Source organism: Quercus suber, unplaced genomic scaffold (genome assembly GCF_002906115.3).
Source record: "Quercus suber isolate HL8 unplaced genomic scaffold, Cork oak 2.0 scaffold_491, whole genome shotgun sequence".
In the NCBI taxonomy this organism is placed as follows: domain Eukaryota; kingdom Viridiplantae; phylum Streptophyta; class Magnoliopsida; order Fagales; family Fagaceae; genus Quercus; species Quercus suber.
The window spans coordinates 422,372-437,597 of record NW_027069940.1 but is presented as its reverse complement, the minus strand read 5'-3'; the positions used below and the strand labels follow the sequence as shown (position 1 = coordinate 437,597).

Genomic DNA, 15,226 nt, shown 5'->3' with positions numbered 1-15,226 from the left:
GTACTTTCGTACCTAAGTGGGGAGACATCCAAAATGATCCAAAACCTGATCTAAGGTAGTTGCTGGCACAAAAAAAGATAAGAAAGGAAGCGCCCACCACAGAATCAGATGATACACCACACTGTGTCAGGGTCTGGGGCCTTAATGGCAAGATTGTTCACAAATTATAAAGGCGCACAGCCCCCACAAGTGAGATACAAAGCGGGCCCCACCTAAGAATGGCAACATAGGAGTTTGGCGTGTTGCATAGCTCAAGAAAGTTTGAAGAAAGAAAAGGAGGAGGATGAGGAAGTTGTGATAGAAAAAGATGCACAGGTTGTGGCAGGAAAAGAGATGGGGGAAGTTGACCTGGGGTCTGATTCACAAGAACCAAGGCCTATCTCGATCAGTGCAAGTTTGATAGAAAAAGAAAAATCAAAGCTGATACTGCTGTTGAAAGAGTTCAAAGACGTCTTCGCATAGGACTACAGTGAAATGCCAAGGTTAGACCCTGGGCTAGTTTCACATACGTTGAAAATGGACCCAGGGGCCTAGCCTGCCAGGATATTCCACACGAAAATAGAAGGGCAAATAGTCAAAGAAGTAAAGAAATTGCTGGCCGCAAGATTTATCAAGCCTATTCAACACCCGCGCTGGCTATCCAACATAGTACTAGTAAAGAAGAAGAATGACCAGATAAGATGCTGTGTAGATTTTAGAAAACTCAACAAAGCCTGTCTGAAGGATAAATTCCCACTGCCAAACATGGATTTACTAATAGATTCTGTGGCAGGAAGCGCCATGTTTTCATTCATGGATGGGTTCAGTGGTACAATCAGATCAGGATGGCACCAAATGATGCAAAGAAAACTACTTTCAGAACACCCATGGGCAACTTTTACTACACCGTGATGCCCTTTAGGTTGAAAAATGCAAGTGCAACTTATCAACGAGCAATGATGGCCATATTTCACAATATGATGCATCAGGAGCTAGAGGACTATGTGGATGACATAGTGGTTAAATCAAGGAGGAGAGAAGAGTACTTCTACGTGTTGAAAAGGATATTCAAAAGGTGTAAAGCCTTCAAGCTAAGAATGAACCCTCTCAAGTGCGCATTTAGAGTGTCCTTTGGAAAATTCCTAGGTTTCCTGGTTCACAGCAGAGGAATAGATGTGGACCCAGCCAAAGCCACTGCCATAGCAACTATGAGACCTCCAGTCACGGTGAAGGAGTTAAAAAGCTTCTTAGGCAAAGTCTTATATATCCAGAGATTCATCCCTGGGTTGGTATCAATCACCTCTGCTTTCACCAAATTGCTCAAGAAAGGATAAAACTTTGAATGGGGAGAAGTGCAGCAGACAGCCTTTAAGAGGCTACAGCAGATCATGATGAACCTCCCTACGGTGCAAGCCCCAATCCACAAAAAACCATTGTCACTCATCAACTCATATGGCATTGGTGCATTAATCGCCTAAGAGGATGGAGGTGGCGTTGAGCAGCCAGTGTACTACATCAGCTTTGCCTTAAAAGATGCAAAAACTCGTTATCCAAGGGCAGAAAGGGCGTGTCTAGCTATTGTGTTTACTTCGCAGAGGCTATGCCATTATTTCCTAGCCTACAAAGTATGGCTAATGACCAAGTCCCATGCTATCAAAGCTTTGTTGCAACAACTAATCCTCTCTGGCAGAATATCCCAGTGGTTGCTACAATTGTCACAATACGACTTAAGAATGGGGACACTCAGGGCAGTGAAAAGCCAGGCTATAGCAGATCTATTGGCATAGTTCCCAAGAAAGGAAGAGTTCCCGCTGGATGATGAAGTTCCAAGGGAAGTAGCCATGGTAGAAAAGGTCAAAGAACAATGGGTAATGAAATTTGATTGGCCTTCTACCACCCAATCAGAGGGAGTGGAAGTAGTTATGTACCATGAAGAAGATAAGGCAGTAGCGCTATCGTTTAAACTGAAATTCCCCTGTTCAAACAACATGGTAGAATACGAAGCCTACCTAACCGGGCTAGCCATGGCTCTCGAAGTAGGAGTCAAGCATTTAAGGGTATTAGGTGATTCGAACCTAGTCGTCTGCCAGGCCAAAGGGAGCTTCTCCTTAAAGGAACCCAGCCTAGCCCCGTACAGAGTAATGGCCCAGAAGATGGAAGAAATGTTTTCAACCTTCGAAATAGAACATGCTCCAAGGAACGAAAACCGGTTTGCGAATGTGCTAGCCACACTAGGCTCACAAATAATGTTTGAAGGGGATAGCACCAAGGTAAAAGTCAGCAAGAGGGAAGAATCCATTATTGAGGTGTTGAAGGAAAGGTTCCAGGAGGAACAATGCAAAGGGGATTGGTGGAGCTCCGATAGGGAAGCCTTGATGGAAAGAGAAGATGCCACAGAACTAAAGGTACTAAAAGACTACATCCTGATGAAAGGAGAATTGTACCGCAGGATGCCAGGTGGGGTCTTATCCAGATGCGTAAGGTAGGAAGAGGCCCAGAGAAAGTTGAAAGAAGTACATAACAAGACTTGTTGATCCTGCGGGGAGGTTAGCCTTTACCGCAAACTTCAAAGGGCAGGCTTCTATTGGCCAAGCATGGGTAAAGATGCAGACCAAGTCCAAACCCAATGTGGGACCTGCCAGCTTGTAGAAAACAGAGAGAAAAGTTACGTTGTGTTCGTTAGCAAAGACTGGAAAAGCCCATTCATACAGTACCTAACAGAAGGCATTATGCCACAAAAGCACAGCAAAAGATACAAGCTCAAAAGGTTGGCAACGCAATACTTTTTACATAATAAAATCCTTTTCAAAAAAGGGTACGATGGGAACCCCTTAAGATGCTTGGGTCCTGAAGAAGCAAAAGAAATGATAAAAAAAGTACACTCGGGAGAGTGTAGGGAGCACCAGGGGAAGAAAAAGCTTTACAGATGCCTACTACAGATGGGCTACTACTGGCCTCCCATGAAAAAAGATGCAACAGAATTTGTAAAAAAATGTCACAGTTGCCAAATACAAGCCAACTTGATTCACATTCATCCGCAAAATTTACATAGCATGGTCACCCCACTGCCTTTCCACACTTGGGGGCTTGATTTGGTGGGACCAGTCAACCCACCATTGCGTGGATACATATGGATACTAGTGGCTATGGAATACTTCACTAAGTGGGCAAAGGTAGTGCCACTCCGTAAAGCTATAGGAGGAGCAGTGGCAAACTTCATCAAGGAGAACATAATTGTGAGGTTTAGGGTACCCCATAAGATCATCAGTGACAATGGCACACCCTTTGTCAATAGTGATGTAAGGAAGATGCTAGAGTTCTACCAAGTGAAGCACCATCGTTCGTCACCTTATTACCCTCAAGAAAATGGGCAAGCAGAGGCAACAAACAAGACCCTCATAAAGATTATCAGTAAAATGAGCCAAGAATATACATGAGGATGGGCAATGCACCTGCCAGACGCTCTTTAGGCTTATAAAAATTCACCGAAGTCAGCCACAGGGTTTTCACCTTTTTCCTTGGTCTACGGAACAGACGTAATGAGTCCGGCAGAAATAATGACTCCATCCTTGAAAGTTATGCAGATGCGGGAGAAAGAGAAAGAAAAAGAAGTCTTTGTGGCAGAAAGATGCGAAGACCTAAAAAGACTTGATGAAAGGAGAAAAGAAGCCCAAGAACGCAGCCGCAGATACAAGCAAAGGATGACTAAAGCCTGTGGCAGGATGACTAAAGAGAGAGTGTTCGTGGAAGGACAACTTGTGTTAAAAGTAGCAAACTACGCCAGGTGAGGTATGGCGAAACCATCAAAGTTTGCACCAAAGTGGGAAGGACCCCTTGTGATAAGAGAGGCGCATTCAAGTAGGTACTACCATTTGACTCAGATGAATGGCAGAGACCTAATGGATCCCATCAATGGGAAGTGGTTGAAACGCTATTATGCCTAAAAAAAAAAGTTACGTTGTTATCCCCTTTTTGTTAGAGAATTTTATGTTTGCTTTCCCTTTTCCTTCTTTCCTTCAAGTGACTCTGTTACAAAACGAGATTGTAACATGCTTTCATGAGTGTGTAATGAAAAATTATGAAGTATTAGCATTCTATGTCATAGCAATAGCAAAGGTAGTAGCAAAGTGTAGCATCATAGTTACAAACCCAAACTATGGCAAACTAGCCAAATGAGTGCTATAGGAAACATAAAGTGTGCTATACAGAGTAACAAGGAAAGAAAAACAACACAAAAAAAAGGGGAAACTACATCATTATCAACGAAGTCCGGAAATGAGAGGCTGATCTCCAAAACGGCTAGAAGGCCAACCAATGCTAGAAAAAAGGCGCTCGCGACGACCCTCCAAGTCTGCCACTTCTTTACTCAGATCCTCAAGGCGTGAATCAATGGCATCAATGACAGGCTGAACCTTCTTCATAAAAAAGGCTCGGGCAACCTCACAAAGGTGATCCAAAACAAAATCCACAACAAAATCGCAACTCTCCACTACAAGATCCTCTCGGCAGAAACAATATCAACAAAGTTATGCTCAATATCATTCAGCACACTCCCTAGCATCTTCAAGAAGTGCTCTCTAGCAGAACGGCCAAGACGAAACCCCTACATAAAGTCACCACGGCTACTATAGACTACCACCAAATGAGAAGCACAATCCTCGGGAACCCTGAAACCGTGGAAGTCTACATAGGGAGGCCCAGAACCCCTAAAATTTGCAAGATCAAGTTCATTGACCTCAGATTGATCAAAGCGTAAAAAGAAGGCTGCAGCCTTGTTCACAAGATTTGAAATGGTGGTAGAACTGCTGCTCACCTCAAACTGAGAAAGGGCAGTGGGAAGTAGACCTATCAAAAAAGCACAGATCATGAAATGAGAAGCCATGATCTAAAAAAAAAAAGGGACAAATTCACAAGGAAGAAATGAAGAAGGAGATAAAGGAAAGGAAAACTCACTAGGAACTGTGAGAATAAGGGCTGTGGAAACGGCAAAAATGGGTGTTGTGGGAACAGCAGAAATGGGTGCTATAGGTGTGGCAGGAGGAGCGACTGAGGACACACCTACGTTTGCTGCAACTCCTGGCCCCTCAAAGGTCTCTGTTTGGAAATGGGTATACAAATGAAGGGAGACTGTAGCAAAAGGAGTGATGCAAATACATATGCATGAGGAAGAGTGAACTTAGCAAGATGAAAAAACAAAGGGGCATATACCCATGGATTCAGTCTCTGGGGTAGCATGCTCCTCTTCGTCAGAGTCAAAAATCCTCTTCTTCAGGATGGGCTCATCTTCAAGATCCTCAAGAATGTCCTCAAAACCCTCAGAGGACAAGTCTGCATCAGGCCTACGTGTAGCAGAGCTAGGAATGGAGGAAGGGGTATCTACCAAAGAAGAACCATCCTTCACAGCCTGAGATAGAGCTGTGAATGGGTCACTAGTGGAAATGACAAAGGGTGTGATAGGAGAAGCAATCTCAGTCTGAACAGCAGCAGAAGGAGTGGCCCCCTCTTGGGGAACAAGTGTCTCGGCAGGAATGTGAGTGGCCTCACTAACCTTCCTAGTATGAGTACCCTCATCTATGGGTACCGGCCTAGTGGGAGGGATAGGAGCCTCAACAGGAACTCCTTGTACAACAGCAGAAGAGCCAAGTGTTGTAGATGCTACGTCAGCCCATCAAAAAAGCCTCCCATAGGTACACCCATAGAGGCAAAAAGCTCATCGACTGTGGGGTGGTATACAGAGAGAGGCTTGGGCTCATCCTAAAAAAAAGGGATATGAAGATCAAAGGAACTTTTGGGTGGATGAGGTAAACAAAAGCATACGGCAAACAAAACACATGAAAAAAAAAAAAAAAGGAGGGGGTTGATGTACCTTAAATTCAGGCTCGTCAAGTAGTATGGGATGGGTGACAGATGTATCCTCCTTATGCTTAGACTGCAAAAAAGGGAAAAACAAGAGACAAATTCAAAGAAAGAACTCAGCAAGCATGTTAGAGTTAGCAACAGGGAAAGTCAAAAAAATATATATGTAAAGGACAAAGCAAAATTAACGTTGACGTACTCTCCGCTCAGCAGCAAACGCAGGGTGAGAGGTTGTCTTTCTCTTACTGCCTCGTGTCCTAGTGGAAAAGGGAGCATCTTTAGGTGGCTGTGGAGTGGCGGGTAAGGTTGTCCAAGGGTCGGGCCGGGTCGGGTTTGTGCCTAACCCAGACTTGACCCGCTCAGGTCGGGTGAGAAAGAATCAGACCCACAACCGACCGCTGATCACCACAAGTCAAGTCGGTCGGATTCTAAAAAACGATCGGTCGGTTCGGTTGAAACTGACGAACGGCAGCGACGAGCGTGGGAACGAAATCGCGTCAGATCTAGTTGGAGGAGAGCAAAAGGTCACCGATTTGAGCTTAAACATCGCCGGATCTGAGCCAAAGTTATCGATCTGAGCTTACACGTCACCAATCTGAGCTTAAACGTCATCGATCTAAGCGATTTTTTGAAAAATATTGCCGGATCTGAGCAAAAATCATCGGATCTAAGTGAATCTGAGATATATCGTCGGCGGATCTAAGTGGATCTGAGAAATATCGTCGCCAGATCTAAGCGAAAGATGGGTAATTGTCGTCGGATTGAATAATGGAGGCTTTCATCTGAAGTGGTGGTCGGGCGGGTCGGGTGGCTGCAGTTTTAGAGGAGAAAACTCGCTACTCGACCCGCTAGAATCGGGTTTGGAGGGTTGAGACCCGCCGCCAACCGCCAGAGTCGTCGGATTGGGCGATGAGCGGGTCGGTCCAGGCGGGATTTTCGGTTTAGGCAGGTGACCGAGTCACATGGACACCCCTAGTGGCGGGTTTGGGCTTGCTTGCAGACTTAAGCTTGGCAAGACCCTTCTTGACTGGCGCAGGAACGTTTGTCACTTTAAATAATCACCTGCGTGCTAATACCACCCTCTCTTCTCCTCATCCCACTCAAGGATGGCAGACTAACTTTGCTTCCTGGCGTATGCTAACACGGACTTGGAAGGCAAGAGCAACCGAGGATTAGTCGAAATAATTGCACTAAGCCCATCAAGAGGAATGAGGGAGAAACCATAACTACCCACTAACTCTTGCTCAAACAAAGTCATCACTACCTGCTAATATCCATGCATGGCAAGAGTACAAAGACCCTCCCTCAAAGAGCTTGAAACAGTAACAACAGTGAAGCGCTGGCTCCAGAATTCAAAGGTAGTATGTCGTAGGAAGGGTCAGACGGAAGTAGGGGACTCCATAAGAAAAGATAGGTCATCAGAAATGTCCTGATCTAATCCAAACTGTCTCCTCACTTGGTTGGCAGGATAATGAACAAACTTGATGCCTTTGTCGGCTAAGTAAGGCAACCACCCAGCATTGGTGGCTGCCAAATAAGTGATCCCTGTCTCATCAAAACCGGTTAAAGGGGTGGTAGTCCCGACAGTATCAACAAACAAACCCATAGCAAAATCTACACATGTATAACCCAAGCCCGAATTTCTGTAAGCTCTCCAAGAAAATCCAATGCCCTCATCAAAAGACTCAACAACAGAATAATCAATCGGCTTCAAATCAGACCAACGAAAAGCCAACGGAAAATCATACTCAAATTTATTGCAAAAGTCAGTAATTACTCTTGGACATGATTGATATTTCTCTTTAGCAAAACGAACAGGCCTACACTTCGCCAAGTGCTAGGCACAACGCTCAAATAACAACTGCTGCAAGATAGTACTATGAATAGAGGAGGTGACTATGTGACAAGAGCCTGCCTGACTTTCATCGCTCTACAGGATATCCAATTGGACATACAAATGCCCTAAAAACATAAAAGCCAACGGTAGACTCACCCCAGCAAAAATTTTGATAGCTAAATAGAAGTATAAAGGCTTCAAGGCATAATGGGGGTGAGAGCCAAAAACAAATTTACAAAGCCAAAATAAAACAAAAGTCGGGCAACGGGTAGTCACGGAGAACTTAGAGGAAAAACTAACCCAATATGACAACTTGGCATTCCTGCTCATCCTCTTCTTCAACTCTACCTCCACAGCCTCTTCCTCCGGAGAAAGTTCTAAAGTGGTATGATCAACATCATCGAGGATGGGCAAGAGTAATTGGTTGGCCATGTCTTCAAGGGTCACGGTGAGTTCAACGCAGGAGAAGAAGAAGGTATGGGTGGTGGTACACCACCGGCGAACCAAGTGACGAAGGTTGTAGAGGTCTCGAAAGTTGGACAAGCAGCGAAATGAAACGATGGCCTTCAAAACACCAACCCGCTGTAACAACCCTATGAAGCTCGTGTCGGATAACTCATTATCTACCCATTCCCTCCAACCCAAGGCAATACCAGACCTAAATTCAAAATGAATAGGCACGGGGAGTGAGATGCCTTGTCGAATGACAAGATTGGGGATTAAGGAGGCCAATGAGGCCTAAGAAACCTTTGTGTTTCATCGGCAAAGAGCGAGCCACACACAGCCCGACAGTGGTGGCGGCGGCGCATAGTCGCCCGGAATCTTTAGGAAATAGGGGTGGACAGCGTACCATGGATCGATGAGAGGGGCGCACTCACTGTCCAAAGCACGCTATGTTTTTACTCATCAGAATGGTCTAACTTGAAATACACGGCCTCCTCGCCTATTTCCTGTGCGGCAAGAGGATCGAAAATGGCCCTTTTTCCTTTACAACGAGAAGAGCCTTGACTTTTCACTGGCGTCATGCTACCGAGATTTGATCGAAGTAAATGGGTGGGAGTGATTGGAGGAAGTGTTTAAGGAAGAGGAAACAGTGAAGAAAGGGGAACGGAGAAAGTTTTTTGGAAAAGAAGAAGGAGTTTGTGTTTGGAGTACGAAAGGACTCTCTTTTAAATACCAGGGTCATTAATGCTGACATGAAAAGAGGCTACGGGTCAGCCATCAAAAAGGGGATGAAATTAATGAAAGAACGGCTATGTTTCAGAATAACTACTAATCTGGGAAACTCGAAGAGACAACACTGTTTATGGGAGAAAAGGAAAAACAAAATATATATATATATATGTATGTATGAGGAGGGGTCCACTGTTCAAAAAGCCCACAAAGAAAAGAAGGAAGAAAGGTAGAAAGGGCAGGAAAGTTTTTTTTTTTTATTCACATATGAATTGCAGGAACGCTTCATATGTTCAGAGGGCTAAATGTTGATGGTCATTTTGGAAGTCAAATGAGAAAGGAGCCCAATAACACGGGCAAAAAAGGAGTTGGAAAAAAAAAAAAAAAAAAAAAACATTAAGCCCAAGCGGTAGGAATAATGGGTCACAAGTCCATAAAATAAACAAATGGGTCTTGAGGAAGCAAGCGGGCTCAAAAGAGCCCAAAAAGAGAGAAATAGCAAACTCATGGGCAGCATATGATGTAGAAAAGTGAAAATGGGTCACGGTAGGCCCAAAGTAATGCAAGCAAATAAAGTAAGGGACTGATGGGAAGCCCATGAACCCCAAAGATGAGGACAAGGTAATTGGGCTAGGGAAGCCTAGTGAAGTTAGTAAAAGTCCATGGGAGCACAGAGTTAGGAAATGGGCTAAGGATGCCCGAGAGAAAAAATGGGACACAATAGCCCACACCAGACAAAGGTAGTTAAAGGCTAAAATAGTAAATACCAGTCACGATAGACACTATAAAAGGGGCCCTTGCCGCGCACAGCAAGGGGATCATAATCACGGTAATAGGAATCTCTAGGAGAAAATCATAACGTAGGAATCAGGACTGAGAAAGGAAGATAAAAAATAAATAAATAAATAAACAAACAAACAAACAAACAAACAAAAACAAAAAAAAAACAAAAAACAAAAAAAAAAAAAAAAACAAAGGAAAAAGAGAGAACTTAGAATGGCAGGCATGCACCAATAGGTTGATCTCCTCTCTCCCTTTAAAACCATGGTCTCTATCAAAGAAACATGATCCTTATTGAGAATAAACCATTTAGGCCCATTCCCTCAAAACAGTTAATTTCTTTTCTTGGGAAGATTATTCGCATTGAGGAAGTGGTTTCCCTTCTCGGTTTCAAGCTCCGTAGCCTTACTTGGCGTGGCAGACTGGTCTTTCCTTCCTTGATCCAGGAAGCCCATTATTATTATTTCCCCATTTATTTCTGTTACTCTTGTGTACGAGGGTGCTTCTTGCCACTCCCTTTTATTTATTCTGTCTAGTATTTCTTGTGTTATCTTTATTATATCTGTCTGCCATAATTTTCTCGTAACAGCTCTGCTTGCCACGAGTATATGATTAAAACCTGGCAAGATGGGCATAGTTTGTGCACAAGCTGGACCAAAGTGAGTTGCAGTTAGGCCAGTCTCAACTCCTTCACTCAAAACACTTGGGCCCAGTATCACAGAAGGTAGCCCAGCGCAACATTGTAAAAAAAAGGCCCACTACATTAAATTGGCGACTTCACTGGGGAGTTGAGAAGCAGATAGGGACAGAAGCCCTCGTAAACAAATGCCTCCAAAATCTAGGACGACACGAAACATGAGCGTCGTACCTTCACAAGCAGAGTCCAGGCAAACAACGCCTCACCAACAGCAATCTAACCAAACGAAAGGTGCCAATAGAATGGGGGCTAAACCCTAACCACAGCCAATAATCCCTACTGACAATGCCAACATCTTCATTGAGGTGTTGCAGTCCCTATAGCACTCAAAAAAATGATGGAAGAAATCAATCAGCTAAAAACAGACAAAACAAAGGAGAAAAAAAGCTAGCATAACCCGAAGCATGCGGTAAACAAAAAGGAGACACCAGCAGGAGGTGTCCCAAAGAATGCGGAACAACGTTTCATCACTATGGCCGAAGTAGTGGCCCTCCTGGAGCAAGAGAGGGCCAGAGCACCTAAGGAAAGATTCTATGCATAAAGACCCCCATACCCACTAAGGGTACTCAGAAAACCATACCCCGAAAGGTATGAGCCGCGGGCCTTTGCATAATATGATGGCAGGAAGGGAAGTGTTGTTAAGCACGTGAGCAAGTTTAANCCACTACCCTGTAATGGCCATGCCACACTCCATTCATAGACAAAAGAGTTTTGTTTTGTTTTCTTGCTCTCCGTGGCATTCCTATCTGATAAGGGTTGGGTATTCTTTCTTACTAACTCCTATGGTATGTACCTACTGATTCTAGCTCATCTTTCCCTTTTTTGGGTGGTATGTCATCCCAGCAGGACATTTTTCCCAAAAGAGCTTGAGCAGGAATCCTAGAATAGACTTCAGTCTTCTCCCCACTGCCAAACCATACCCTCTTTTACATCTGACCCATGACCTACCACCCCTATATTGGCTGGGTACAAGTGGGTGGTGTCTGAGCTTTGTGTGTGCTTTACTTTCATGTGAGTCCATGGCCTATCTGCTGTTTATGCCTTTGCCATTGTCTAGGGGTTTGTCTGGTCTTTGCTGCATGTTTTGCTACTCATTCTTAACCTTTTGTGGCATGGATGAGTCACCGGGTCTTCATTCTTTGCACCTTTGGACTAGGTCTTGCTTGGGTATAGGCCCTTCTTCCTTTATTTCGACCCTTATCTCTCTTTACTTCTGGTTTGTGGGTCGACTAGCATTCCTGCCATGTCATTTCGTTGCTTCTGCCATGTTACCACTTGACTTGTGCTTGTTGGGCCTCTTTTAGGCCTGCCACATATTTTTTCTCTTATTCAATTCACGTTGCCCAGTGTTTCTGCTGGGTTAATTTTCATACCATCTTGGGCTTCCTTGGCCTATTTCATTTCCTTTAGGCATCCTTGGCCCACTTTATTCTGTTGGGCATCCTTGGCCCATTCCAATCTTACATTCCCTTGGGCTTTTGTTACATCTTTTGGGCTTTCCTGGCCCAATTACCATTTTCTTTGCTTTTGGGGTTTGTTGGACTTTGTACCAATCTCATTTACTAATTCCTTTCTTTGGGCTCCTTCGACCCATTTTTGTTTGCTTTCCATTTCTTATAATTCTCATGAGCTTATTACTTCCTTCTTTGGGCTCCCTTGGGCCCGTTTGCTTTCTTCGGGGTCTTTTTACTATTTTATAGGCTCGTGAACCATTATTCTTGCCATTTGGGCTTAATGACTTTTTCTCACTTTGCTAATTCTACTTCCTTATTCCCTTCTATATTGTTGGGCTTCTTCTTGTTATTGGGCCTTTTTGTTACTACTTTCTTCTCTAGGCTCTTCTCATTGACTCGTGGTACGATACCCATGCCCATTTTCTGGTGGTGCCTGGTGATTACTTACCTCCGTCGTCGAGTCACATGTGGCTCTCTATTTGCCACCGCAATACGGAGGTATCTTATGCCCCTTTGGCTTTCTCAATCCCCGATCTCGACATATCCCAAGGCATTTCACTCCCCATGCCCATTCTCTTTGAATTTAGGTCAGGTAACTCTTTAGGTTGGACGGGGTGGATAGATAAACAGTTGTCCGACACGGGTTTCATGGTGGTGTTGTAGCAAGCCGGTGTGTTGAAGGCCGTTGTTTTGTCACACTACTTGTCTAACTATAGGGACTTGTTCAATCTTCGCCATTTGGTCCGTCATTGGTGTGCCGTTACCTATACTTTCTTCCTTTCTTGCAACAAGATCACCATGACCTTGGAGGATGTGGCAAATCAACTGTTGCTGCCCATTCTCGACGATGTGGACCTAAGTACTATAGAACTCTTTCCTAAGAAGGTGGCCATATAGGCCGAGTTGAAGAAAGGGATGAGCGGTAACACGAATTTGTCGCATTGGATTGGGGCTTTCTCCAAGGCTTCCGATGTAGTTTGCCGCCCGACCTTTGTTACGTTCTGGCTTAGTAAGTTCATCTTTGACTCTTAGCCTTATTATGCTGTAAAACTCCTTTATTTCCAATTACCCATAACGATATTTGCCGAGGTGAGTCTGCCATTGGCCCCTATGTTTCTGGGTCATCTATATGTGCTATTAGATATTTTGTAGAGTGATGAGAAGCAAGTGGGTTTCTGCCATATAGTCACCACTTCCGCTCACAATACCATCTTGCAGTATCTATTATGGAAGCATTGTGCTAGGCACTTGGCAAAGTGCAAGTCTGTCCGTTTTGCTAAGGAGAAGTACCGTTCGTGTCCAAAGGTTATTACTAACTTTTGTGATCGCTTTTTATCTGATTTTTCATCAGCTTACCACTGGGTTGGGTTAAAGCCATTTGGGCATCTTGCTGTGGAGTTTTTTGATAAAGGAGTTGGTTTTTGTTGGAGAGCATACAAGAATTTGAGCGTCGGTTATACATGTGCTGACTCAGTCATGGGCTCCTTTACTGACACTATTGGGACCACCACCCTGTTGACTGCTTTTGATAAGAGGGGGATTACATACTTGGCAGCTAGTAATGCTGGATGGTTGCCTTACCTTGCTAATGAGGGGGTCCGATTTGTGCATTATTCTGCCAATAGAGTGAGAAGGTAGTTTGGGCTGGATCAGGACATTCCCGATGATTTCTTTGCCATTTTAGAGTCTGCTACTTATGTCTAACCATTCCTGCAACCTAGTGCCTTAAAGTTTCGGAGCAAGCATTTTACAACAGTCACCTTTCCAAGTTCACAGAGGAAGGGTATTTGTATAACCGCGATGCATGGGTATTGGCAGGCTGTGATGACTTCATTTGGGCAAGAGTTATTAGGCAACCATGGGTTTTCTCTCGTTCCTCCTGATGGTCTCCATGCTATCATCTCTACCAACCCTCGGTTACTTCTTCCCACCAAATTTGTGGTGGTGTATGCTAGGAAGCAGAGTCAGTTTACTATATTTGAGTGGCAGGCAAAGGAAAAGGGATGATAGTTGTATGTTAGGGAGTACCCCACGGGTTGGGAGAAGAAGGTGAAGGTTGTTAACCTTCCTGCACTTGCGAAAAAGGGCTCAATGTCCCGATTCATCAAGCCTAAGTCTGCCAAGAAAAGTGATGACTCTTCTGAGGCTTGTTCCGACATCGTTCCCTATGAGGGCAACCTTCCTTCCATAGGTAATATAATCTTTGAGGGTTCTCCTCCCCCTTCTGCTCGTATTCATTCCAGCAAGCGCCTTACTACAGGGAAGCCCAAGCCTGTTGCTCCACAACCATCCACAGATGCTCCCCCTTCTAGCAGGACCCGAGGTAGCAAGAGGAAGACATCTCCACCACCTCCGTCTGCCACCACTAAGAGTAGAGTATGTTATCTCTAACCTTGCTTCTTTTTCATTTTTTTCTTATTCATAAAGCCTTCCTACGGCCAACTCCACATGCATACTCATTTATCTCCCTTCTCTTTGTCCTCTCCCCCCCCCCTCCCCCTTTTTATTACTTCTTGGCAGTCTAAGCATAAGGAGGATACTTCTGCCACCCACCCCATCTTGCTTGACAAGCCTGAGTTGGAGGTATATGCTCTCTTTTGCATGCATTCCCGTTGCCATGTGTTACCATGTCCCCTTTTTCTCCTATATATATATAACACCACTTACCCTATGCTCCTCTATTCTTTTTTTTTTTTCTAGGTTGACCTCGAGCCCCTTTTTGTTTATCACCCTACAACTAAGGAGGTCTCCGCTGCCATAGGCACACCTATGGAGGATTTCTTTGATGGGGCGGACATTGTGGCTGAGGCCATGGCCTCTGCTTTTGCTGTTGGGCAGGGAGCTCTTGCCGAGACCCCTATTCCTTCACCTAAGCTTGGCCCTATTGAGGAGAGTGCCCAGATTGAAAGGGTTGGTGAGTCTGCTTCTATTCCTACCAAGATCCTTGCTCCTTAAAAAGGAGTTACTCCTGTGGCTGTATCTTAGACTGGGAGCACTTTTCCTGCTACTACTCCTATCATTTCGGCCAGTCATCCTTTTGTAGCTTTATCCCAGGCCGTGAAGGATGGCTCTTCCTTGGTGGTCACTTCTTCGTCTATTCCCAATTTTACCACTCATGGGCTTGATAAGGATTTATCTTCTGATGAGGAGTTCGAGGAGGTTCTTGAGGACTTTGAGGATGACCTCGTCACGAAGAAAAGGGTCTTTGATTCTGATGGGGATAATGGTGGTGAGCACGAGACTGAGACCATGGGTATGTGTCTCTTGCCCTTGTTGGACCTTCTCTTCTCTCTCATCATTTTTTTTTTTTATAATTTCCCAATGCAATTCTTTGATTTTTCTAGATGTTCATTCCTTTAGCCACAGATATTCTCGAGGAGCCTAAGACTGCAGCAGACACTACAATGCCTACAGCCCCCACTTCTATCACACCTACAGCTCCCACTTCAA

General features: G+C 44.5%; 1 protein-coding gene across 1 annotated transcript; it reads left to right on the top strand.

The window, feature by feature from the left end:
• The first annotated feature begins 1,820 nt into the window (after window positions 1-1,820).
• LOC111996312 (uncharacterized) lies at window positions 1,821-2,465 on the top strand. Its single transcript, XM_024028275.1, has one exon. The coding sequence runs from the start codon at window positions 1,821-1,823 to the stop codon at window positions 2,463-2,465; it is 645 nt and encodes a 214-aa protein (XP_023884043.1).
• Window positions 2,466-15,226: the final 12,761 nt, after the last annotated feature.